Here is a 27,220-nt window from a genome sequence, read left to right as displayed (position 1 = left end):
CGTCCCGTCAGTTGAAGGCCTGAATAGAACAAAAGACTGACTCTCCCCAACCCCCCAAGAGAATTCTACCTGACTGCCTTCTAACTGAAACATTGGCTCTTCCTGGTTCTATGGCAGCCTGTTGGCCTTCAGACTTGCATTGGGACATCAGCTCTGCAGATTTTGGGCTTGTCAGCCTCCATAATCACGTGAGTCAATTCCTTATAATGTACATATATGGTCATATAATCTACTGGTTCTGTTTATCTGGTGAACCCTGAGTAATACACCACCTGTGAAGCTCCTTTTAGTCTGGGATTTGGGTTAGCTGGTTTTGTTGTTTTATAAACTGTCTAAGAAACACTATTCTCATTGGCTTTTTGCTGTAATTACCCTCTTGCTAGGCATTATGTAATATAATCCCATCCAATCCAATGTTGGAATAAGTATTTGAATCACAAACATACCCCAATGTTGTGTAGGTCAACCCTGTTCTTATAATCTAATCTCATAGCTTTTTACTGCCTTTTAAACCCAAGCTCTTGACCATGTTTATTTAGTAAAACAAATGGTAAATGTTAACTAGAAGTGTTCACTGCCATCTTCTCACACAAGGCTGTCTGATACCAGCAACCGTACTAGTTGCCACCTCCAAATTAGATTCAAATGTCATGCTGAAAATTTCCCATTGGTATTTTGCTCTTTACACAGTTTGTAAGAGGAAAGCTTTAACTCTGAATTGGAAACTTCCTAATGTAAGCATTTGCATCAATTTTGTATTCTTTCAAACCAGGTACATTTGCCAAAGTCATTACTTTCTTGATACAAAAATAGTCCAGGATGTCTTCTCTGTCTAATGTAAATTAAAAGGGAAGATTAGATTAGAAATTCACATGCTCCCTAATTTTAAAAATTCTAATTCTAAATCTTAAATACCAGTTTTTAAAAAAGTAATTATTAATTACTAATGGCCTAAGGAAAATAATGTTAGTGGATTTCTAACAAGGGAAAAAACCCAAAACCAGACCTAATACTGTACTTCAATGTTGAACATCTCACTGATTATCTTCCTCTTCCTTTCTCTTGCCTCATTCAGGCTACTCCAAAGCATGCACTTAAGAGAGGTTAGGAGGAGATGTTTTTAATCTACATTCTCTACTAGAGTCTTTTTTATGGATGCAAAAAAACTGGAAGCTGCTGAGATGAGACATCTGTGTTCTACAATTCCCTGTTTGCTGCTCTCTTCCTCATTATCACAAATAGCAAAGTTAGCTATGATCTGAGAGTATTTTTCCAATTTAGTTTATATTCATGTTAAGCCACAGCCACATTTGGAGAAAAGCTGACAGCCCTAACTTTTATTTTTTTGTATTAATCTCCAAGGATCTAGGCAAGTTCCTAAAGATAAATCCATTTCCCCCTCTCAGGAAGGGCTTGCCTTGAATTACTCACCAAATCCCAGAAATAGCCCATCGTGATTGCTTCCTAGTGTCACCAGATGTTGGTTTCTGCAGACCTTGCCAGGGACTATCCATCCTAGGCATGACATTTAGCACAAGAACCTTTTTGAGCCTAAGTCAGTTATACTCAGTAATGGCTGGTTGGAGAGAGCTGAGCTCCCGTTAAATACCAGGTCTGATTAAGGAATAATCCAGGAAGCACAAAGGCTTTGCAACTTCAAAGGAAGGGTTCACATAATTCATTTCACATTACCATTATGTGGTATTACTATGAGTAAAAATGTTCTAAATGTCCCAAAAGTATCTGAGTCACTTGCAGGACCAAAATGGAGGAGAGACCACAGCATCGCCTGTCCAGATTGCCAGACAACTCTGCCCTGAAGCAGCAGGAGTTACCCGCCCACCGGCTGTATTTCACGGCCAGGAGAGTCCTCTTTGTCTTTTTCACAACAGGAATATTCTGCCTTTGTATGGGCATCATCCTTATATTGTCTGCAAGGAGCACTCAGGAAATAGAGGTTTGTCCCATCTTACGTTTTGAATGCAGTTTCTGAGAATTTTCAGCTTTGGCACCATACATGAGTATGGTCAGTTTGAGAACACAGCCCCTCAAGAGCGTCTGTATGAGATGGGATCATCCCTCTTTCTGCTGGCAGTCACAGATGGTGACAGAGTCTGTGTAGAGTGGTTTTGTTCATCCCTGCTCCCTCTTGAGGGCAGTTACTCTCATGCCAGTGAGCTCAGACATATTTGTGTGCAAGGGACTGACAAAGTTAGAAGCTTTTTTTTTTTTTTTTTTTTGAGATGGAGTCTTGCTCTGTTACCCAGGCTGCCGTGCAGTGGCACAGCCTTGGCTCACTGTAACCTCCACCTCCCGTGTTCAAGCAATTCTACTGCCTCAAAGCTGGGATTACAGGCACCTGCCACCACACCTGGCTAATTTTTTTGTATTTTTATTAGAGATGCGGTTTCACCATGTTGGCCAGGCTGGTCTTGAACTCCTGACCTCATGATCCACCTACTTCGGCCTCCTAAAGTGCTGGGATTACAGGCGTGAGCCACCGCGCCTGGCTGAAGCTTTTTTCTTATGCTGGCAGGGAAGAGAGCAAGTGACTAATAGAGGCAGAAGGAGAGTCAAGGCCACATGACTGCCAGAGACCCATGAGTCATATTGATAAAAAGAGCAAAGTGTCCAAGATACAGATCTTCAATATTGCCCCACTTTCAAGCATTGTGTCTTTCCCTTTGCAGATGAACTCCCTCTGAGATCCAGGAAAGACAAAAGCCCAAGTCTTTCTGGCATCTTAAGGATATTTAGCAAAACTAAGTTCTACTCAGAGTGAGAAAAGATGATGCTGAGGGCAGACCTCTCAGGAACGAGCCTTTTGCCAACTTAACAAGCTGTTTGAGGATGAGAATCCCTGAAGCTGGTCTAGAGAGGGAAGACAAGAGCTAGTCTAAGGCTTGATTGGCCATGCCCATATTCAATCTAATGAATTAAGTATATGTTTCATCCATATCAACTCCAGGCAGATTTCTGGACATCCCAGACCGCATGAGCTCCACTCTGAAAGAAGTAACCATGGAAAGCTGATCTATTCCCTCTCCCCGCATGGCTACTGGCAAAATTAAGATGAAGGCCAAGTCTACCAACATTAGTTTACAATTTTGGAGTGTCGGCTCGATGCGGTGGCTCATGCCTGTAATCCCAGCACTTTGGAAGGCTAAGGCGGGTGGATCACCTGAGGTCAGGAGTTCAAGACCAGTCTGGCCAACATGGTGAAACCCTGTCTCTACTAAAAATACAAAAATTAGCCAGGCGTGGTGGTGCATGCCTGTAATTCCAGCTACTCAGGAGGCTGAGGCAGGAGAATCACTTGAACCTGGGAGGCAGAGGTTGCAATGAACAAAGATTGCACCTCCACACTCCAGCCTGGGTGACACAGCGAGACTCCATCTCAAAATAAAATAAAATTTATAAGTGTCTGAAGGTGCCTAAGGATTCTGTTGACTATGCAGAAGAGTAAGATGAGGAAGAGTGGATTCGTGCCCTCAATGAGCTGAGAACAGAATAGGTAAAATAGTATGTAGTAAGAACAGAGAGCTTAGCTATGGCTGGCTGTTTACTGCATCACCACCCGCTTCCTTGCACATTGCCCAGTATGTGATAGGCACACACTTATTGAAAGAATGGACTAGGGCAGATAGTGTAGAACCCAAAGAGGAAAATGTCTTTTCAGGCTCTACTCCTCCTCCCAAAGCATACTGCTCTGTTGCCTCTCTACTTAACATTTTTTCCTCCCCACTTCCAGCTCCCAGAGCTTATCTCCCTGGGAATTAAATGACAGCAAGACCTCCACTGTTATATGTAAACTCCCACCAGCCTCCACCATGTGGCAGAGGCAAAATGGCAGGAGGAGATGAACCTTACCTTGCTGAAGGGGATAGCAAAGGAATGGGCTTACAACGTTGATGTCCATTTCCACAGAGTTCATGCAATTTACTTTTCTACTTTCTTCCTCACCAATCCCTTTCATTCTGGTTCTTCCTCCCCATGTCATTCTTTCTTCCTCCCTTGCAACCCTGCCCCCCACCCACCCATTGTGGAGTGCAGCCTTCACTAAGAGGTACCCATGCATGAGAAGGTGACCTCATTCCATACCAACTATTGGCCATGGCCACTCCGCAAACAGAATGCTTTTATCTCATGAAATCTACAGGCATTTTCCAACTAACTTTGTTTCTTTAGTTGCTTCAGATAGGATTGCTTCTGACACTTCACTTTTATACTCAAAAACCAGTGTTTCATTTTATTGGGTGATAATATAGAGTACACACTCCAGGCCAATGTGATCAGGCACAGACATCATAGAAAAGACTTCTGAGCCTTTCTTCTCACTCAGCCCTGGGGCACAAGGATGTGCTCTCTCTGCAGTTCACTTTAAACAAGAATAATTTCTGCCTCTCCAAAATTCTATGAGAAGCAGACTGTGATCGTTGCTCCATCTCATAGCTATTCATGTACAAGTCCACTCAAGCAGCAAACTGAGGATACTGTCATTGCATAGACAATAGATAAGGGATATTTTTTAGGCAAAAAAGCACCATGGATATCAACTACTCAAAAATTATTTGATCATGAAATATTTTCTTGAGTACTACATTGATAGAACTCACAAGAGGAATTCATGAAGTAGCATGTATAGTACTACAATGACCTCACAGATCAATTAATTGCTGCATGAAATGATGTTGATGGGCAAAATGTGGGCCCTAGAGGTTAAGCACTTAACTCAAGGTCAGAGATTGGCTGAACTAGAACCCCAGTTTCCTCAGACACCATTCAGTATGCTGTCTCTCCATTGGGATACGGCCCTGTTCTTTAATGCTTTTTATAAATTGAAATGTAGTCCACCAACAGAAATGGCATAAACATTTTCAAAATAATAGTTCAAGTCTTGCTGTGTATTTAAAGAATGATTTAGCTACATATAAGCATCTAAGTACAATGAAGTGTAGCATTTTCACTAATCTTCAATTTAGTGTTCACACTTCACCTTTGGGCTTCAAAACCCTTAGTAGCTTTACAAGGATGCAAAATTCCTTCTGTCTTCCTTGTTAGTCTTCCCTTCAAAGGAATCTTAACTTCTACTAGCACCTTAACAAGGAGAAAGCCACTCCCTTGCTTCCTTGCTCCTCACACTCCCATAATCGTCTAATCACTCCTCAAGACAGTGAGGGCAAGGCAGAAGCAGCCCACTGCAGCACCCAGGACAGCCCCAGGGCCCCTGAGATGAACATTCTTGCAGATAAGGCAGAAGTACAGCCCTGTGCCCACTCTCCTGAGCCTCTCCTCTTTACTCTTCTAGCTGCATCTTCACAGAACTCAGTGCCTCAGCCAGAGCTCACAGGAGCCATCCATTTGGGACATACTACCCTTTTTTTTTTTTTTTTTTCCTTTTTTTAAGGAGTCCATTAAACTATTTTTCACAGAATTGTACTTTTAAAAAACAGAATGCAACAGTATTTTCGGACCAGAATAATTCAACATATGTCAATAATCTTACATTTTGGAAACACTTCTTTTTCTGTTTGGTCATTTTTAATAACTTCCTCTGGATGCCATGTAGAATAATTCACTAGTATAAATATTTTCCATACAATAGAATGGAAAAACAGTGAAGTGACTTCCCCATAAAGTTGATTAGACTCAGGCTGTAAGCCTAGTTCTCGTGAGTCATTGACTAATACCTTCCTGGTAACTGACACCTCTTTATGATCGGGGGTAAAGCTTCATCACAACGGGTTACATAAATATGCAACAGAAACACTGAACTCTGGGCCAGTGGCAAAATGCTGCCAGTCCCAGATAAAAGACTGTGGGAAGGCCCACACCTCCTGAACATCCCCAGAAACACTGGCCCCACACATGGGCTGCCACATTCGTGTCCCAGACTCTATGCGCCTGACCCAGACAGGCGGAGACTTGGGTGGACTCCAGATTTGAATTTTAAGATATGTACCCATGTAACTTTTTAATTAATCATTTTTTTCCTTGCCTGACAGATTAATTACACAAGAATATGTGCAAATTGTGCAAAACTGCGGGAAAATGCCTCTAATTTTGACAAAGAATGCACCTGCTCTATTCCCTTTTACCTTTCAGGAAAAATGATGGTAGGTGAAATTCAAGAAACTTCAGTTGACTTTACACTGATCTATTCCTATGTAACACTTAGCAGTAAGTTCACAATTTCCATGAAATGCTTTCCAAAACTGAAAATATAAAAAATAAAGCAGGATGGTGGTGGGGAATCCGAAAGAGTGTTGAGTTCATATCCCCTCCCTCCTTTTTGAGTATTATTCTCCTCCTTTGTTTCTTTGTTTCTAAGTTGCACAATTCTTTACCTATCCAACTTTGTAACATAAATCTTATCTACCAAACAGGTTTTACTCTAAATATCAGCACAGGGACTGTGTGTGAATTTACATGAAATTGAACCACTAATTTTATAGTGAGAAAATTAATGTGCTAAGAGGTGAAGTAACTTGGCTAAGGACACAGTAGGTTGGTGTCAGGGGTCTCCCCAAGTCATTCCACATGTGCAATGACCTATTTCCCAAGGGGACAGTTTGGCTGTCAGGCACTGTGAGAAATGCCAAAGAAATATTGAGAGAAGTCCCCACTCACGGGCTGATTTAAGTTTCATGTTAGTCAAGTCCTCTGAGAAGCAGATGCCAAGACAGGGTTAGACATCCGAGAGATTTACTGGGCAAAGCCTCTGAGGGGAAACAGGGAAGGAGCAGGAGGAGGCTGGGAGAGCGCTGATCCTTAGAAAGGGGAGGGGAGGAGAAGAGAGAAGGAAGGAGGGAGGGGAGGAGAGAAGTGAGGAATATTTTTCAGGAGGTGATGAGTCTGGTTTGGAACCAGCTGAATTTGAGGTGGGATCAGGGCCTTGAGGTAGAATGCTCAGTGAGCAGCTCAAGAGAAGGCCGCCCTGTACCTAGATTCAGCCCATGTAGAGTTACTTATGAAGTGGAAGGATGGGGGACCGGGTCCGTGTGGAGGATGCTGCAGGGGGAAAGGTGCCGTGTCCAGAAACAGAACAGGACCTTAAAGTACATTTGAGGAGTTGAAGGAAATCAAATTTTTCATTTGATTAAGTCTTGACTAACAAGTAAGACTGTGAAGGCCATGAAGAGGCTCCTCTCAGATCTACTGCAGGGAGTGTAATTGAGGGATATCACCAGCTGCTGTGCTCTGAAATCAGTGTGTTTGCACCAAGGTCATGCTTCCACGGCCACCTCAGCCAGTGGCTGAGCACAGCAGGGACATCGAGGTGGGTTCTTTCCTGGGAGTGGGGACTCTTCTGATGGGTGTCTTTGGGGATTTCCTGTCAGCCTTGCTGAAACCTTTTTTTTTTTTTTTTTATTTAAGTTCTAGGGTACGTGTGCATAACGTGCAGGTTTGTTACATATGTATACTTGTGCCATGTTGGTGTGCTGCACCCATCAACTCGTCAGCACCCATCAATTCATCATTTATATCATGTATAACTCCCCAATGCATTCCCTCCCCACTCCCCATGATAGGCCCCAGTGTGTGATGTTCCCCTTCCCGAGTCCAAGTGATCTCATTGTTCAGTTCCCACCTATGAGTGAGAACATGCGGTGTTTGGTTTTCTCTTCTTGTGATAGTTTGCTAAGAATGATGGTTTCCAGCTGCATCCATGTCCCTACAAAGGACGCAAACTCATCCTTTTTTATAGCTGCATAGTATTCCATGGTGTATATGTGCCACATTTTCTTAATCCAGTCTGTCACTGATGGGCATTTGGGTTGATTCCAAGTCTTTGCTATTGTGAATAGTGCCACAATAAACATACGTGTGCATGTGTCTTTGTAGTAGAATAATTTATAATCCTTTGGGTATATACCCAGTAGTGGGATGGCTGGGTCATATGGTACATCTAGTTCTAGATCCTTGAGGAATTGCCATACTGTTTTCCATAATGGTTGAACTAGTTTACAATCCCACCAACAGTGTAAAAGTGTTCCTATTTCTCCACATCCTCTCCAACACCTGTTGTTTCCTGACTTCTTAATGATTGCCATTCTAACTGGTGTGAGATGGTATCTCATTGTGGTTTTGATTTGCATTTCTCTGATGGTGAGTGATGATGAGCATTTTTTCATGTGTCTGTTGGCTGTATGAATGTCTTCTTTTGAGAAATGTCTGTTCATATCCTTTGCCCACTTTTTGATGGGGTTGTTTGTTTTTTTTTCTTGTATATTTGTTTGAGTTCTTTGTAGATTCTGGATATTAGCCCTTTGTCAGATGAGTAGATTGCAAAAATTTTCTCCCATTCTGTAGGTTGCCTGTTCACTCTGATGGTATCTTGGCCCTTCCTCCCTCACTCTTTTCACCCTCTCTTACTACCCTCCTTCCTTCCTTTCTTCTTTCCTCTCTCCTTTTGTCTTGAGGGCTCAGAATGCTAAAGTTTTTGGAAAAAAAAAAAAAATCCAAAAGGGCTTCAATTCCCATCTGTCAGTGTCCTTCAAAACTAAAACAGCAAATGAAGTGTTACCAGCTGCTAACCATTCCCTTCAGGCAGAGCCTTCTCATAAAAACCCAACTAAACTACTTAGAGCAATCACAGGGCCTTCAGCTTGGCAGCTACCATGCATGACACTGCGGAACCACAGCAATGAATCCACGCAAGACTCTGTCTTAAAATAAACAAAGAAATCCTGCACAAAGTGCCACTGAATTTAAAGAGAAGAAATACCATAAAGTGAATTGTGCTTCCAGGGACCATCAAGAAGATGATCTTGGAGGCCTCGTTCAGCTAAATCTTGGACAAAGAATCACTGAAAAGAGATTATGGAAACACCCCAGTCCCTAGTATGCCGAGTATTCTGTGCCTGTTTATTTTGTCATTTATGTGAACATATAACTCTGATTAAGTAGAATTCTCTTTTTAGCTTCCAAGAAAATGTAAGGTAAATTGCATTCTGTGGATTTCATCTTTTCTATCGTCATGGGTCAACAATAGAGGTTCCTGCTTTGGATGAGGAGATGTAATGGGTCCTTCCCTCTAAGCCTGGCTTACTTGCCTTCATGCCAACACTCCCTGTTGACTATGATGCAGCCTGCTTCTTCGCCATGGCCCAGCATCTCCTTTTTCGGTGTTCCGGAAATTATTCCCTTACAAGTGACTGAGCTCTTCAGCCTTTCTTGCATTCTAAAGCTGGCCACATTTACCATGACTTTCCTTCCCTGTTTACCATGGGTAGCACCTCCCATTTTCCATACTCATCTTAAAGAAGATGCTCTTAAGGTCCTTAGGAAATAAGGCCAAAGCCTTTCCAAAATGCTGTTTTTGCACAGGGTAAAAGAATCAATGGACTCAGGGACTTATAAAGGAATGCTTTTGTACTTCTAGCACTGAATATAGCACCCAACACATGGGAAGCACTTAATAAAAGTTAGGCTTTTATATTTTTGGAGTCAGGTCTTCATTATTTTGGAGGTATGGAGTGTATTCATTTTAAACAGCTACATTGGACATTTCTATATGTGCTGTTAGTAAAATCTATGAATATGTTAGTTAAATCCATATGGATATTTCCATATGTGCTATTAATAAAATCTGTATCAAGTCTGCCTGGAGAATTTCCAGGGCCTTAATATATTACCATAAAGGCAGAACCATGGTGGTAGGTTGTGGCTGGGCAGCCTTACTTACATGGCAGCATACATGAAAGACGTATCTCTCCTGACAACAAGGCTACTTATTGCTAGGGTGAAAATCACCTTCTTTCTTTTGGATCAGTGAATTATTCCATCTTTTTCTCTATAACAAATAGTTCACCATTTCTTAAGCAAGTATTATGTGCCAGGTACTGCATTAGATCCTAAAGATTAAAAAAACAAAAATCTTAGGCCGGGCGTGGTGACTCATGCCTGTAATCCCAGCACTTTGGGAGGCTGAGGCTGGTGGATCATGAGGTCAGGAGATGGAGACCATCCTGGCTAAGGCGGTGAAACCCCGTTTCTACTAAAAATACAAAAAAATTAGCAGGGTACGGTGGCGGGTACCTGTGGTCCCAGCTACTTGGGAGGCTGAGGCAGGAGAATGGCGTGAACCCAGGAGGCGGAACTTGCAGTGAGCCGAGATGGCACCACTGCACTCGAGCCTGGGCGACAGAGCGAGACTCCATCTAAAAAAAAAATAAATTAAAAATAAATAAATAAATAAATAAACAAATAAATAAATAAATAAATTCCTAGAGTGGGACTGCAAGGAACTTCCAATCTCGTGCCTTTCACATGCTCAGTGTACACATGCACCTAAATTGCTCAATGGCTTGAATTTTAAATTCTTTTTCATGGATTTGCTGTAAAATCACGTGATTTTTGCTGTCAACCACAACCTCTAGGCAAAGCATTTTTCCTCATATTTCTGGGACATGATAACATTTATAAAACCAGATTTTATGTATTGAAAATATGCTTGATTATAAAAATTTTTCAAAGAAAGGAACGTAGCAGCCCTTAAAAAAACATGCAAAAATAGTTATTTAGTTATTCCAACAATTCTGTATAGACCAGGATTTCCCACTGTAATTTTTTTTTTTTTTTTTTTTTTTTTTTGAGATAGGGTCTCACTCTGTCACCCAGGCTAGAGTGCAATGACACGATCATAGCTCACTGTAACTTTGAATTTCTGGGCTCAAGGGATCCTCTCCTCAGCCTCTAGAGTAGCTGGAACTATAGGCGCATGCCACACCAGCCTAATTTTTCTTTTTCTCTTTTTCTGTAAAGACAGGATTTTGCTACATCGCCCAGCCTGGTCTCAAACCCCTGGCCTCAAGTGATTCTCCTGCCTTGGCCTCCCAAAGCACTGGGATTATAGGCGTGAGCCACTGTGCGCAGCCCCAAAATTGATTTTTTTAAAATGATTTATTGGGTTTCTATTTCCCATAAATAGGCTTTGAGTTTCTATCAATTTTTTTCTGTGCTTTTATTTTAAAATTTCCATGTTTATTAATATTCCAGTTAATTTTTCTTACTCTCCTCTTACTTCTTTTCTCCCACACAGGGTAATGTTTATATGTACTACAAATTGTATGGCTTCTATCAGAACCTGTATCGATATGTTCGATCCAGAAGTAATAGACAACTGGTGGGCAAAGACATAAAAGTAAGGCTTGATTTAATCTGGTATAATACTCTTTCTTTTTTTAAACCAAGTGGATTTTTCAGTCTAAAAGAAGAGACAGAAGATAAACTCAAATGCTACAAAACAGAAATGCTGATTTCATTCTTGTGTAAACTGAAGGGACTGGGTATTCAGGATAACTGTTATTGAAAAGTAGCACTTTCCCTCTTTAGAGCAGTGATGTGAATCTTGTCCAACTGAATGGTGATCCCTTCATGCACCATTTTGATAGCAACCTTGAGTAGTTAGTCTCAGCGTGGCTGAGCCTAACTACCATTGTCCTTCCTGTCATTGGGGCCTTCAATCCAGCCTACTTTAAGGAAATTAGGCTCTATTCAATTGAGTAAAAGCCTTTTGCTTTAATCGAATACCTTTTAAAACCTATGATTATACATTTTTACTCTTGGTAGATGATACTCAGCCTGCGTAAGAAAAGCTAGAAAGGAAATTTTTTTCCATAGCAACATTATTATACTAAAGTGATTTTTAGCAACCACTCTTTTAAAAATGTATTTGGTAGTTGTGTGCATGGATTCCCTATGATAAGTCATCTAGTGGTAGACTCATGATTTTTATACTTTTCTGAATGTAATACTTCAATATTGTCGAGGCCCTGAGTGATTGTGTGGAACAAAGCCCCCCACCACCTCCACAACCCCATTAGATAGTGATACAAGTGAAAAGTAAGTTGTTACTGTTTTAACCACTAAAATAAAATAAGCTACATGTCAATAAAAAAAGGTTTTAAAAATATACTTCATTATAGGTTTAGCGTGATATATAGCACAGCCAGTAAGGTAAAGTTCCTTCTTGCAGACATTTTAGGTATGCTATGTATTATTAATGAGGAAAAAACACAGAGACACACATCCACACACATACATATCTCCAAAACACAAAAATTTCCCAGTCTCAGTAAACCAGAAGCCTAAGAAAACCAGGCAGCAGTCTGTAATCTTAGTCACTGCCAATAAGTCACTGGGGGGTGATTTACATTGCCAGTGTTCTCACTTTTAACATTCTAAGAGAGTTTACCAAAAGCATGTCTCATTGCCGTATCCTCTTGCATCCAGGCTGTTGACGACTGTGCCCCATTTAAAATGTCCGACAATAAGACCCCTATCGTTCCTTGTGGTGCTATTGCCAACAGCATGTTCAATGGTAGGTGACTTTTCCTATCGCATGTTCAATGGTAGGTGACTTTTCCTATCTCCATGATGTACCCTTTCATGAGTGTGTAACAACCTAAATGTCCAGAAATTCACCTCTGAAGCTAAGTGGCAGTTTTTTGTTTTGTTCCATTTTAATTCTGTAAACATCATCTGGACTAAGCCAGAGCACTGATTTACAGTATATCATTTGGAAATAATTCCTCTCTTGCCAAATATCTGAAGGAATAGTCAAGGAACATGAGTTAAATGGAGTTTAAGGGTATTTTTCAATAATTGGCTCAATTTTGGCAGGAAAAAGAATAGTCTTGTGATTCTAGCATCCATGGCATGTAGAAGTGTTGAGAGTCTGCAAAATCCCTGATTTGTCAGCTGTGTCTGATTCTGCATTTCAAAGGGTGGCAAAATTGCTAGACTGCATCTCTAACATAATTTTTAATTTCCTTACAGACACCATAATTCTTTTACACAACATTAATTCATCTGTACAAATCAAAGTGCCAATGCTAAAGAGTGGACTTACGTGGTGGACAGATAAGTATGTCAAATTTCAGAATCCAAGTTCCAAGAATCTTGCTGATGAATTTAGAGGTAAGATCCATACAGTAGCTCAATATACTTATCTCTTTATGAAAACTTTGTTTCTTACATGTGGGGAAATGTTTATGAATCCTCCTTCTTTATCTCCTTGTTGACTCCTTTTTGTTCTAACTCTCCCTACCATGAACATCTCCAATGCACACCTATCAAAAACATGAAAAGATTGATGCCCTGGTTTCTTCCAGTTTTCATTAGGGAATAGACAATGGTTTAAGACACTTACTGCTTCAGCAATAATAAGGATGAACATGTAATTTGTTTTCCAAACTGGTACCCTTTAGAGAGTGAAAGGGGGCACTTGAATAGCTATATACTTACTTAAAATTTTTATATATCAATCAATAAATTGACATCATATTGATGGACTTATAAAATAATCCAATTTAAAACTATTTTCTTAGAAGGCCAAGATAGGCAGATCACTTGAGGACAGGAGTTTGAGATTAGCCTGGCCAAGATTGTGAAACTCTGTCTCTACTAAAAATACAAAAAATTAGCTGAGTGTGGTGGTGCATGCCTGTAGTCCCAGCTACCTGAGAGGATGAGGCTGGAGAATTGCTTGAACCTGAGAGGTGGAGGTTGCAGCAAGCCAGGATTGCGCCACTGCATTCCAGCCTGGGTAACAGAGGGAGACTCTTTCAAAAAAAAAAAAAATTCAAAAATCAAAATAGCATGTACATTAAACCCACGTTTAAAAAAACGATTCCAGTTATTCTCTAAACATTAAAAGATAACAGAAGCTGAGTCCTAGGGGTGCTTCAAGATGGCTGACTAGATGTATCTGGTACTTGCTTCTTCCACAGACAGGAACCACAGAGAGTGAGTACGTAATCACTCTTGGAACTTACAAGAGAATACTAGAATTCAACAGAGAAGTGATGGGAGGTGTTACCAGTGGTGAATCCACAGGGGTCTGCAGCAACTTGATTGTTGCCTCCTCTAAGGAAAGAATTTGGCCAAGGGGCAGAAGGCAGAGGGAGAGACCAAGGCGGCAAGTTTTAGAGCAGGAGTGAAAGTTTATTAAAAAGTTTTAGTGCAGGAATGAAAGGAAGTAAAGTACCCTTGGAAAAGGGCCAAGCGCGCGACTCGAGAAATCCAAGTGCCCTGTTCAGCCTTTGACTTGGGGTTTTATACATTGGTGTGGTTATGGAATTTGCATCTCTCCTGCCTTGATTTTCCCTTGGGGTGGGCTGTCTGCACACACAATGGCCTGCCGGCATTTGGCAGGGTTAGGCGGCGGGGTGGGGGCACATGCACCATGGGTTTACTAAAGTTGTGCATATGCTCATTTGAGGCATTTTTTTTTCCTTACCAGTCAAATGTTCCTAGAGGAAAATCATGTATCAGTTAAATGCCTCCATTTTGCCTCTTAGTGTACATGCTTGAGCCTGCTCACCCAACTCCTGAGATTTTATTGGGAAGCTGATGATCACCAGCTTCGGGTATTGTCTACTAGGAGCCTGCTGGTCCCTGGAAATGAATTCCTGGAAACATACAACCTTGTTTGTACTAAGTTTCAATAAATATTCAAACTTGTTCAAGTTTGAACTAAGTATGAATTAGGAAAAAATAGAAAACCTGAGCAGACAAATAATGAGGAGCAAGATTGAGTCAGTAATAAAAAATCTTCCAACAAAGAAAAAGCCAGGATTGGATGGATTTACTGCAATATCCTACGAAATGTATAAAGAATAACTAATACCAATCCTCCTCAAACTATTCCAAAAAATTGAAGATGAGGGAACTTTCTATAACTCTCTAATTCTGCAAGACTAGCATTATTACTCTGATACCAAAACCAGACAAGGACCCAACAAAATAAATGGAAACTATCGGCCAATATCCCTGATGAACATGAATGCAAAAATCCTCAACAAAATACTAGAAATCAAATCCAGTGGCACATCAAAAAAAAAAAAAAATACACCATGATCATTACACATTCTATGCATGTAACAAAATTTTACATGCACCTCATAAATATGTACAAATATATCAAAAACAAATAAGTAAAATGTAAATCTTATTTTTATTTTTTATTTTTAGTTACCAGCTCTTACACAGCAAAAGGTGAATTTTTACAAATTTAAAAAATAAAAGTAAATCTAAAAAAGGGATAACAAGCAGAATAATTATTATTCATACATACTCACATGCTTTAATGAGTTTATTGGCCATATCTGTCTTCATCATGTACCTGTGTATTTTTCTAATTAATTTATATATTTTTACCAAGGCCTTGTTAATTTTTTCACAAAATTGTAACCTATTTTTTTTTTTTTTTGAGACAGGGTCTCACTTTGTTGCCCAGGCTAAAGTGCAGTGGTTCAATGACCACTCACTGCAGCTTTGAACTCCTAAGCTCAAGCTATCCTCCCAATCAGCAGCCACCCCAAGTAACTGGGAATACAGGAACATGCTGCCACATCCAGCTATTTTTTTTTTTGCCAGACAGAGTCTTGCTCCATTGCCCAGGCTGGAGTGCAGTGGCGGGATCTTGGCTCACTGCAACCTCCACCTCCCAGGTTCAAGCAGTTCTCCTGTCTCAGCCTCCTAAATAGCTGGGAGTACAGGCACATGCCACCACCGCATGCCACCACCACACCTGGCTAATTTTTGTATTTTTAGTAGAAACAAGGTTTCACCATATTGATCAGGCTGGTCTCGAACACCTGACCTCAGGTGATCCACCCACCTCTGCCTCCCAAAGTGCTGGGATTACAGGCATGAGCCACCACACCCAGCCCCCACCCAGCTAATTTTTAAATTTTTTTAGAGACAGGGTCTCACTATGTTGCCAAGGCTGGTCTTGAACTCCTGGCCTCAAATAATGCTCCTGAGACAAGGATTTGAATGTAATAAATAAATAAACAAACAAACAAGCAATCCTCCTGACTCAGTCTCTCAAAGTGCTGGGATTACAGTCATGAGCCCCCAGGCCTTGCCTGTAATCTTTTTTAAAGTCTCATTTAATGGTTAATCAATTGGAAATTGTTTACATCTTTAGCTGATTCTTTTCTTTTGACCCTAACTTCCTTTACTGAGAAAATACTCTATAGTGCTGAGGTATCGATTATGCTTATGGCCAATTTTACTAAATGGAGGATATTCTCAATTCTAATTTTTTTATTGAAGTATGTTACTATTTTAACCCAAATATTGACATAAGCACTGTCTTTTTGACTTCCCATAAGTTTTTTTTCTCATTTTGGTTCTTTGGAGTGCACCATGAAATGTAGATAAAATCCTACACCTTCTCAATATAGTATCATTCTGACACAGAAAATTTTGTCCAATTGGAAGTACAGCCAAGTGCAGGGGCTCATGTCTGTAATCCCAACACTTTGGGAGGCAAAGGCAGGAGGATTGCTTGAAGCCAGAAGTTTGATACTGGCCTGGGAAACGTTGTAAGATCCTGTTTCTATAAAAACAATAAATAAATAAGAGCACTATCAAAAGAGTCTTCACATATATCAAGATATTCCAAAGCATAATTACAGAATTTTAAAATTAAATCTTATACATATTTTGAACTCCCATTATGTAGTATATTCAATGATTCCCTTGCTCTTTTAGGGGTAAATTTCAATGCCTTCTTGTTTGCAAGCATGATTTTCAATAATTACAATTCTCTAAATCTTCTAAAACTAGAGTTTTTGGTATTCCGTATTTCAGATACTTTGTTTAAAGATTTTCAACTACTTTGAACAAAATGCAACCAAAGTTAGAGGGCTTATTTACAGAAAAATCTCAGGGTTGTGGTAGGACACATGGTTTGATACAGAAAAAAGTTATTTAGAGGTTCAAACCCTTCTAAAATTCTGTCTGGTTGATGATGCCCAACAATGAGAGATCACATAAAATACCACATTGAAGTATTTGTTTAATTTAACATGTGTCATTATAAAAATTTTGCAAAGGAAAATTCAGTTTTTTGGCCAGATGCAGTGGCTCACGGCTGTAATCCCAGCACTTTGGGAGGCTGAGGGGGGCAGATCACAAGGTCAGGCATTCGAGACCAGCATAGCCAATATGGTGAAACCCCGTCTCTACTAAAAATACAAAAATTAGCCGGGCGTGGTGGTGGGTGCCTGTAGTCCCAGCTACTTGGGAGGCTGAGGCAGGAGAATTGCTTGAACCCGAGAGGCGGAGGTTGCAGTGAGCCAAGATTGCGCCACTGCACTCCAGCCTGGGCCACAGAGTGAGACTCCATCTCAAAAAAAAGAAAAAGAAAATTCAGTTTTTCTAATTGTTAATATACAAAAATACTTGAATTTGTACAACTACAGCTCTTCTTTTGATTAACAAAACATTGTAGCCTGTTTGGATACAACTGTGAATTATGTATGTACCATGACTAATTTTAAGTACATTTCTTCTCTGTCAATTTCTCAATTTACTAACAGCATTATCTTTACTCGGATGTTGTGCTCCACCAAATCTGCGGTTATGTTGTCACTACAGAACCAAACAATTTAAACCTGATTGTTGAATTCTGTTTAGGGGGTATTGGTTTTTGGTTTTGGGTTTTTGGGGTTTTTTTGAGGCAGAGTCTCTGTCTGTTGCACAGGCTAGAGTGCAGTGACACAATCTCAGCTCACTGCAACCTCCACCTCCCTGGCTCAAGCTATCCTCCCACCTCAGCCTCCTGAGTAGTTGGGACTAGAGGTGTGTGCCACCACACCCAGCTAACTTGTTTGGGGGTTGTTTGTTTTTTATAGAGATGGGGTTTCACCATATTGCCCAGCCTGGTATCAAACTCTTGGGCTAAAGTGGCCCACCCTCCCTGACCTCCCAAAATGCTGGGATTATAGGCATGAGCCACTACACCTGGCCAATTGTTGAATTTTGTAACTGAACTTATAGTAACGTTTATAATAATGTCACAGTTTTCATCATCAAAGATTGAACTTCTAAAAGGTTTGCTTTGACTTCGTGAGGAATCAAACCCACAAAAATCAAATCATTATTATAATTAACCTATTTGATTTTTCTATTTGAAGTATCTGAATACATTCATATAAAATTGACCTCATTTAACTATTTACAAATTATTTTTGCACTAAGCCAACACATTAAAAGCTGCTCTTTGATTACAAAAAAAGAAAACATCAACAACCAGTAGCTAGGCATAGCTGTGCACACCTGCAATCTCTGCTCTCGAGAGGGAAGTTGGGGAGGAGGGTCGCTTGAACCCAGGAGTTCCAGTCCAGCCTGGGCAACATGGCAATACCCCGTCTCTAAACAAACAAACAAAACAAAACAAAATGTAATAAAAAAGTGAAACTAGAAGGAAATTCATTTGATCTAAATGAAAAGTCATGCTCATACAATGATATATAAGTGGAACTTCTACAGATTGTTGTCTGTGGACACAATCTTTAAAAAATAAGCATAAACGTTTGAAGTGGATTCTAATGTTCTTCGGCAGATGTATATCTTTTGATTTGCACATGGTCATTTGAGACCACTATGGTACCCATGGTAGGGGGTAAATATCAACCAATATTGCAAGTATAACGTTCAATCATCTTAAAAAACTGTACTGAACTTTACATGAAATACGTGTTTTCCATTTTTTTAGCTCTTCACAGCTAAAATGAATTATTAGCAAATAAGAAACTATTACCAATACAATAGTTATATAGTCACACCATATATTAAGTAACAAGGCCAGGTGCAGTGGCTCACCCCTGTAATCCTAGCACTTTGGGAGGCCAAGGTGGGTGGATCACCTGAGGTCAGGAGCTCGAGACCAGCCTGGCCAACGTGATGAAACCCCATCTCTACTAAAAATACAAAAATTAGCCAGGCATGGTCGCAGGCACCTATAATCCCAACTACTCAGGAGGCTGAGGCAGGAGAATTGCTTGAACCTGGAGGGCGGAGGTTGGAGTGAGCCAACTTCACCCCAGCCTGGACGAAAGAGCAAAACTTCATCTCAAAATAAATAAATACAAAATAAAATAAAGTAACAGAACCACTGTTGCAAGGGAGTCCAAACTACTCTCAGCAGGACTGCTCAGTACCTAGTTCCCACACATGCATCATGTATCCATAACCTTACCCATAATTTTCCACATTTCTCACTGACCCCGTTGATTTGCAGCCTGGCGGCTTCACACATCTCATAGGCTAACACAGAAAGAAACTATTGCCTAACTGGCTGGAATGCTTAACAGCTTGCATGGGTTACAGGGATATGTTTTATTATGTTTTGACTGGAAGGGTCTCTGGTTGACTTTCATGTATAATCATATGTAAAAGTAAGCATTCCATTCACTGCACATGGACATCTCACATATTACTAGCTAAGATCATGGCTGGATGCTGGAAGGATGAAATTATATGCACCTTGTGTGGGATACAAGCTAAATTAGATGAGATAATGAACAACAGACATAAACTGGGACTGTGCTAGGCAAACTGATATATATGGTCACTATAATTGAATTACTGTTTTCAAAAGGGACTTGGCCACATTCTGCAGCATTTTCTTACCACATAACCGTAGGCCTATACATGAAGGGTCCTTGGCTTTCTCTCATCACTGTTTTCAAAAGGGACTTGGCCACATTCTGTAGCATTTTCTTACCACATAACCATAGGCCTATACACGAAAGGTCCTTAGCTTTCATCTCCTGCTGCACTTTGTTCTTACCTCTATTGTAAGAGTTACCACATTATACTCTAATTATCTGTTTATATACCTGTCATGCCCACAGCCTGTAATCCTTGAAGAAAGAGATTCGGTCTTTTGTAGTTTTGTATAAGACATGCTTAGGAACATATATTCAGGCCATCTTGAATCTATGCTCCCAAGAAAAAAATAATTTTTTTAAAAAAAGAAATGCATATAGATGAATAAATGGATCAATACAAACGACCCGAATGAACTTAGAAAATGAAGTTGATGTCTCTTAGACCATACTTTTCACACTCTCTGAAGACATGGGATGGCACAGAAGTAGGAGTTGGTAGGGGAGGATATGCTTGAACCTGCATTTTTAACAAGCCCCCTGGGTGATTCTGATGTCAGTGGCTCATAGGACACACTGCCTTCAGTCATGAGCTCAGGCCAAAGTAGACAGAAGGTGAAGTCCACAGTGCAGGTGCCAAAGGCAATTTCAATTTTGATCAAAATTCTTCTAGCATCAGTGATTGCAGTCTTGGGAAGAGCCAAAATAAGTGGACTGTACAATATTTGCAGAAGATGCTCCAGCAGAGGATTATTTCCCAGGGGAATATAAGTGTAGAAACATATGTCAGCAGATTAACCCAACAACACTCCACATATACTTTTACAAGCATCACAGCCCAAGCTTAGAAAACAGGTCTGGGTTTCTTTTAGAACATAGTTTAGTCAGTAGTCAGAGTTGAGAAAGAGTGACTCCCTATTTAGCATTCTAGCATCCTACAAATAGTAGAACTGGCTTTATGGAAGTAAAATTTCCATTAAGCAATTTACTCTTTCTGACTAGCTCTTTACAATTCTTAATGGTTTTTGTCATCCGATTTAACTGGAACCTTTCATCCCTTTATCTAGCATTTATTTAATACCTACTGTGGGCCAGGCACTAGACTCAATGCTATTGAAAACACAGACGAGGATGACACTGTTCTCAAGTCTCCTACAGAGTGGGAGAGACAAACATGCCTCCTGTTGTAAAGTGGGAAGTGTGAGAATGACGGTAAACCCAATGGGCTCCTCTCCTGGAACCACCCTCCACCCTGTGCTTCCAACATTTCTGCAGCTCCCAAACCTACCAGGCTTCCTGGCTTGAGAACAGGCTCACAATGCCTTTGCTTTCCACTTCCTCCCACTTACCAATTTCTCCTCTCTCCTTCCAGCTTTAGCTCTTAGATGCAGTGCTGCAGTGAACATCTATGTAACCCAATCTTCATGCCATGATTATTTCCTTAGAATACATTCCTAGAAACAGAATTTCTGGGCCAAAATGTATGCAAAATATTAAAGCATTCAATGTTCCTAGATTGCCGAGGAAGTTAGTGCACCTATCTGCTCTGTACAAGAGTTCTCATTTCTACTGCCTCTTCAATGGTTGTCACTTTTTTGTTGTTAAATATTAACCAATTTTTAGATGAAACTGGTATCTTGGTTTAATTTGCACTCCTTAGATTACTAGTAAAATTAAATAAAATAAAGATATTTCCCAATAAAATTTTAAAAAGGTATTTCCTATGTGTATCACTGAATGCAAACACCATGATCATTTTGTTCTATTTTTTTAAACGCTTTATATGCATTGAATGTAGTTAAAGACACAGTATGCATATAATTTGATAGTCTGCTCTTTTTTTTCTTTTTTCTTTTTTGAGACAGAGTCTTACTCACTCTGTCGCCTAGGTTGGAATGCAATGGTGCAATCTCGGCTCACTGCTATCTTCACCTTCCAGGTTCAAGCAATTCTCCTGCCTCACCCTCCCAAGTAGCTGAGATTACAGGAGTGCACCACCATGCCCAGCTAATTTTTGTATTTTTAGTAGAAATAGGTTTCACCATGTTGGCCAGGCTGGTCTTGAACTCCTGACCTCAAGTGATTCACCCACCTGGGCCTCCCAAAGTGTTGGGACTACAGGCATGAGTCCTCACACCCAGGCAATATTCTGCTCTTTATTAACTTAATGAAAATATCATGAATCTTTAGAATCTTTAAAGCCATTATTTTTCATGGTTGCACACTCAGGTAGCTAACACACACATACACACTTTTTTAAAAAGTATAATTTCTATTTCTATTTCCTCAAGAATGCAGAAGTTCTTTCATTCTCTACATTCTAAAGAAAGCTGAAGAGAATAGATGATTTTTTTTTTTCTCTATCATATCACTTATTTTCTTCCCACAGGAACCACAAAGCCTCCAAACTGGCCCAAGCCCATCTATGACTTGGAAAAAAAGGATCCAAGAAACAATGGCTTCCTCAATGATGACTTCATTGTGTGGATGCGGGCAGCTGCCTTTCCCACTTTCAAAAAACTGTATGGTCGACTCAATCGAACACACCATTTTATAGAAGGCTTGCCTGCTGGTAATTATAGTTTCAACATAACCTACAGTATCCTTTCATACCACTTTTCTTTCTGGAGATGAAAGAAAACCTGGCTGCTGGTTGTTGAGATTCTATACTTTTCTATTTTCCAATCAAATCTGTATACCAAAAAAAAACATGTGTAAGGGAGGATAAAATTCTCCTATTCCCTCCCAGGGGCTCCAGCTGGGACTGACAGATTAACAACAGAAAAGCATATGAATGTTATGCCTTTACATGTACATGTGAGCCCTTACAAGAAAAATGGAGACTAAAAAAATAAGTGACTAAGTCTAAGTGCTCATATGCTAGGCTGAACAAAGAATGGCAATTGTAGAAACGTAACTAGGAAGATAAAGGTTAGTTTAGCAAGGCTTTTTTTGTTTGTTTTTGGTTTTGTTTTTGCTTTTTTTTGTTTTTGTTTTTGTAGAATTCTCTCAGTCTCAACTCTCTGGGAGGCCGAGGCAGGCGGATCATGAGGTCAGGAGTTTGAGACCAGCCTGACCAACATGGTGAAACCTGGTCTCTACTGAAAATACAAAAAAAATTAGCCAGGCGTGATGGCATATGCTTGTAATCCCAGCTACTCAGGAGGGTGAGGCAGGAGAATCGGTTGAACCTGGGAGGTGGAGGTTACAGTGAGCCGAGGTCGCACCACTGCAGTTCAGCCTGGGTGACAGACTGAGACTGTCTCAAAAAAAAAAAAAGAAAGAAAGAAAGATTAAATAACACCAGGCCTAGAGATCTGTTAAAAAAAAAACTGTGAGGAGAAGCATGCCGGATAGGATGGGAGGAGATGGAAGACTATGAAAATAGGAGTTTGGTAAGTAAATATAGACTAAAAATTACTAAAACTGAGCCAACAGAACCTTTTATTCTAGGGAAAAGTATCACAGACCACAGGAGCTCTGGACTCAAGGGACAGGTCCAGTTCATCCAAATCCACGTGAAGTCTGCGACAGGCTCTACACTGAAGACGCCGTGTTCCTCCCTCCCTTAGGCACAAAGCCACCATGTGGGAGATGGTGCCCTAACGATTAGGGATATATGGTCCAACTCAGGAGACATATGCTTATTTTTACTTTTATTTACATATTTGCTTTTGAGACAGGGTCTTGCTGTGTTGCCCAGGCCAGAGTACAGTGGTGCAGTCACATCTCATTGCAGTCTTGACCTCCTAGATTCGAGTGATCTTCCCACCTCAGTCTCTCAAGTAGCTTGGACTACAGGCACTCACCACCATGCCCAGCTAATTCTCTCTCTCTGTTTTTTTTTTTTTTTAAAGATGGGGTCTCCTTTGCTGCCCAAGCTGACACATGCTTAAATATGAGTCTGAATTTTTTCACTTAATGTAAAAATACAAATGTAGCTCTTGATTTGAAAACAAACAGAACTTAACTTTAGCATAGCACCAAACACTACCTTTAAGAAATTATATATTTAAATGCAGTTTACACTAACTCTGTTCTTTAGATTTAATTTTAAAGTCTCCTCTTGATTCCCCCTGAGGTAGCATTCTCTGGAGGCAGAATCATTCCAGGGCTTTTACATGACTGTGAAATTGCAGCCCAATTAGCACCGCTGTGTTCATCCTGCCAAGGCTGCTGGCTAGTTGTTCAATGAGACCCCTGATGGGTCAATTTTAACACAAAACTGTCCACCTCCTTAGTTTCTTTACCTTTCAGGGAGGCTGAATAAGAAATTCTTAGGGAGAAGGGAATGACGGCGTGTGCTCCAGTTCCCTGCTCCAACTTTTCTTCCTTTCCATCCTAGAACAGGTGTGTGGACATCTCCATTCGGACAGGGAAGTGGGCGCATTTCTCAGTCAGAAATGCCCCCACTGATGAGATGCCATCTCTGCCTCTCAACTTTTTGTCTCCTTTTGTTTACTGACCAGGTGGAGCTATGCCTTCAGTTAGTTCCTTTAGCAGGGTGTCTAATTCTGTGAATATGAAACTGAAAGCCACAAATTGCCTCTGGTGGAGCATTTTAGGTACAGATCAAAGTGTAAACTCTTTGAATAAGAATTTCAGTAAACTCCTCTCTCCCTCAAAATTATTATTATTTTTATTTATTTATTATTATTTTTTTTTTTGAGATGGAGTCTCGCCTATGGCCCAGGCTGGAGTGCAGTGGCGCAATCTCGGCTCACTGCAAGCTTCACTTCCAGGGTTCATGCCATTCTTCCTGCCTCCTCCCGAGTAGCTGGGACTACAGGCGCCAGCCACCACGCCCGGCTAATTTTTTTTGTATTTTTAGTAAAGACGGGGTTTCACCGTGTTAGCTAGGATGGTCTTAATCTCCCAACCTCGTGATCCACCCGCCTCGACCTCCCAAAGTGCTGGGATTACAGGCGTGAGCCACCGCGCCCGGCCTCCCTCAAAAAAATTTAAGCAGAGGTTGAAAGTTGCTTAAAACTAGTCTCTCAAGTTAGGCCTTCTGATTCTGTCCATTTTGGGCCTGCCTTACCATCAAAGCAGTTATGGGTGCATTCAAAGAGCAGGAAAAAAACTTCATGCACTGCTATACCACAATGCGTTAGGATGACTTTGGGGTTGGGAGGATGAGGGAGAGGCATGTTCCCAATAACAGAGACATTCTGTTTCTCCTCTCTGGACATGTTCTCCCTGGGTGACTACATTCACAGTCATGTCTTCATGCTAATCCCTCTCAAATGAAAATCTGTGTACGTAGAACTTCAATGCTAAGCTTCAGGCCTATACCTGCACTACCTGGGTAGAGCTCTGGTGTGAGTATTATCCAACCAGACTAAGAAAGTGCCTACCACTTCTAAGGGGAAAAAAGATGTTCTGTGTATGAGGAGAAGACCCTCTCATGTAGAACTGAGGGAGGGAGAAAGCAGATGGGTTGAGGTGGCACCCAAGGGCCTGGTGACAATGAGGAATTCTGACGGAAAAGGAGAGACAGAACTAGTTCCTTACTAATTTTCCTTGTGCCTTTAAATAGCACGTTGCCAAGTGATTTGAGGCCCTTTAATAGCTTTGCTGGGAAATGCCTCTGTCCTGTGCTGTTGCTATGAGAAGCCTTTCTTTGTTTATTAGTTTGGTTTACAAAAGGCACCAGATGTTTTAAAACCTCAGGCCACATGTATAATCAAAATGACATCATTAAAATGCTAACGACAGCAAACCCACTTCAAACACTTTCTCCCCAGCATGGGGATACTGGCCTTGCCAAAACCCAGATGAATGTACCACCTTTAGTTCGACCACCAAAAATGTTTTGTGATCTTTTTATTTGTTTGTTCGTTCTTCACTCCCGTTAAAGAATTTTCCCTGAGGTAGGAATTCAAACCTTAGCCTATTAAAGGACTGTAACCTGCCTGGGTCTCCTGATTCATATTTAAAAATTTAGGTTTGTATTCTTTTAATTTCCTTGGGTTTGCCAAAGGAAATTAAATATATTTGTTCATTATTCAGTTGTCTGTAAGTCGTTCAGATCTGTGTCAGAATCTCTTTTGTAGCTTACAACTATGTAGAGGGAAGGCTTGTTTTCTTTTTCATTCCAGCAAGATATAGAGCAGTGCTTGGTAAAGATTAAGTTGCACCATATGAGATTAAATATTTCACCATTTTTTACCAACAAAAAAGCGCAATTTTATATGCGTCAACCTAATATATTCAGTATACGCAATACTACAAATGTGAAGTGTTGAGACAGATCCTTAACAGGTCTTCTTAGACTTTCCAGTAACCAGGTTCCATGGAGAAAAATCAGTTGTTCTCTCCACCCTGACATGGTGTGGGGGTAATAGCCTTTTCTTAGGTCTTGCCTACACAGTGACAGGAGCTATAACATGGTTGGCCTCCTTTGCCATGATGGCAATTCACATTATGCTGAAAAACAAGAAAATATCCGTCTTCCATCAGTAAAGTCAAGCTTTAAAAAGAAAAGGAGGAAACAAAAATGGACAGTGAAGTAACAGAACCAAAGATGTCTGAAGGGCTTGAAATAACTGGAATGTTTCAACAAGGGGAACTAGATTGACTGAACTAAAATCAATTTGAAATAGATAATGAAGAGAATTTTAGAGTTAAAAAGAAGAAGAAGGAAGAAGAGGGGAAGCATAATTATATGTAGTAAAATGTCCTTGGTATGGGGAGAATAAATCACTCTTGAGCTCTAGACCAGTTCTCCAGTATTTATTTGAAGTCCTTGAGCCTAAAGGCAGGTGAACTCTGTAAGAGAGTGCCATCACCAGAAAAGAGCAAGCAACCTGGGGTGCCCACGTTTAGGTGAGTCCTAACCATCAGATCAGGCTCAAACAATGAGTCTTCACTGGCTATCTGAAATTTTTTTTTTTTTTTGAGATGGAGTCTAACCCTGTTACCCAGGCTGGAGTACAGTGGCACAATCTTGGCTCACTGCAACTTCTGCCTCCCAGGCTCAAGAGGCTCGTGATCCTCCTGCCTCGGCCTCCTGATTAGCTAGGATTATAGGCGTGTGCCACCATACCCGGCTAATTTTTATTTTATTTATTTATTTATTTATTTGAGACAGAGTCTTGCTCTGTCACCCATGCTGGAGTGCAATGGCGTGATCTCAGCTCACTGTAACCTCTACCTCCCAGGTTTAAGCAGTTCTCCTGCCTCAGCCTCCCGAGTAACTGAGATTACAGGTGCATGCCTCCACGCCTGGCTAATTTTTGTCATTTTCACCATGTTGGCTAGGCTGGTCTCGAACTCCTGACCTCAGGTGATCCACCCGCATCACCCTCCCAAAGTGCTGGGATTACAGGCTTGAGCCACCACGCCCGGCCTAATTTTTATAATTTTAGTAGAGTCAGGGTTTCACCATGTTGGCCAGGCTGGTCTCAAACTCCTGACCTCAAGTGATCCACCCACCTTCCAAAGTGCTGGGATTATAGGTGTGAGCCACCACACCCAGCCTGAAATTATTATAGCCACCCCAACAATTGTTGAACTAAATTGAACATCAGGATGATTTTTGAAAACTGATTTTTTTAATGCTCTCCCTTTTCTATAGAGTTAAATCTTATTTTTTCCACTAAGAACAGACCAAGCAAAGGTTATGACAATATGCTTATGACTCAAAATACAGCCATGCACCAAAAAGAAAGGCCAGAAACTTCCCTAAAGTTATCCATTTGGCCAAGAGGGAAGCATTGACAGTGATTGATTCTCAAAAACTGTACTCAGCATGTTGAAGGCACAACAATTCTAGAACTTATGTTGGGATGACATGTTCTAGAATA

The 27,220-nt window shown here is 40.6% G+C and overlaps 1 protein-coding gene across 1 annotated transcript; it reads left to right on the top strand.

Moving 5' to 3' along the window:
• LOC117083606 (cell cycle control protein 50C) lies at nt 1-26,306 on the top strand. The gene is made up of 8 exons (XM_033211498.1): nt 1-188; nt 1,741-1,957; nt 6,006-6,116; nt 11,045-11,146; nt 12,238-12,325; nt 12,784-12,924; nt 21,802-22,011; nt 25,687-26,306. Exons 2-8 carry the CDS (start codon nt 1,766-1,768, stop codon nt 25,875-25,877), a joined length of 1,035 nt encoding a protein of 344 aa, XP_033067389.1. The 5' UTR covers nt 1-188; nt 1,741-1,765; the 3' UTR covers nt 25,878-26,306.
• Nucleotides 26,307-27,220: the final 914 nt, after the last annotated feature.

This window comes from Trachypithecus francoisi, unplaced genomic scaffold, assembly GCF_009764315.1.
Source record: "Trachypithecus francoisi isolate TF-2019V2 unplaced genomic scaffold, Tfra_2.0 Lachesis_group0, whole genome shotgun sequence".
Taxonomy (NCBI): domain Eukaryota; kingdom Metazoa; phylum Chordata; class Mammalia; order Primates; family Cercopithecidae; genus Trachypithecus; species Trachypithecus francoisi.
Note: the sequence above shows the minus strand (reverse complement) of the source record. Positions and strands in the feature narration are given on the sequence as shown.

Excerpts from the sequence above, each read along its gene's own strand:
- LOC117083606 (XM_033211498.1), top strand. The coding sequence starts at position 1,766 with ATGGAGGAGAGACCACAGCATCGCCTGTCCAGATTGCCAGACAACTCT. Across the intron at positions 6,117-11,044 it reads ACCTTTCAGGAAAAATGATG|GGTAATGTTTATATGTACTA; the intron begins GTAGGTGAAATT and ends TCTCCCACACAG. Across the intron at positions 12,925-21,801 it reads TCTTGCTGATGAATTTAGAG|GAACCACAAAGCCTCCAAAC; the intron begins GTAAGATCCATA and ends TTCTTCCCACAG.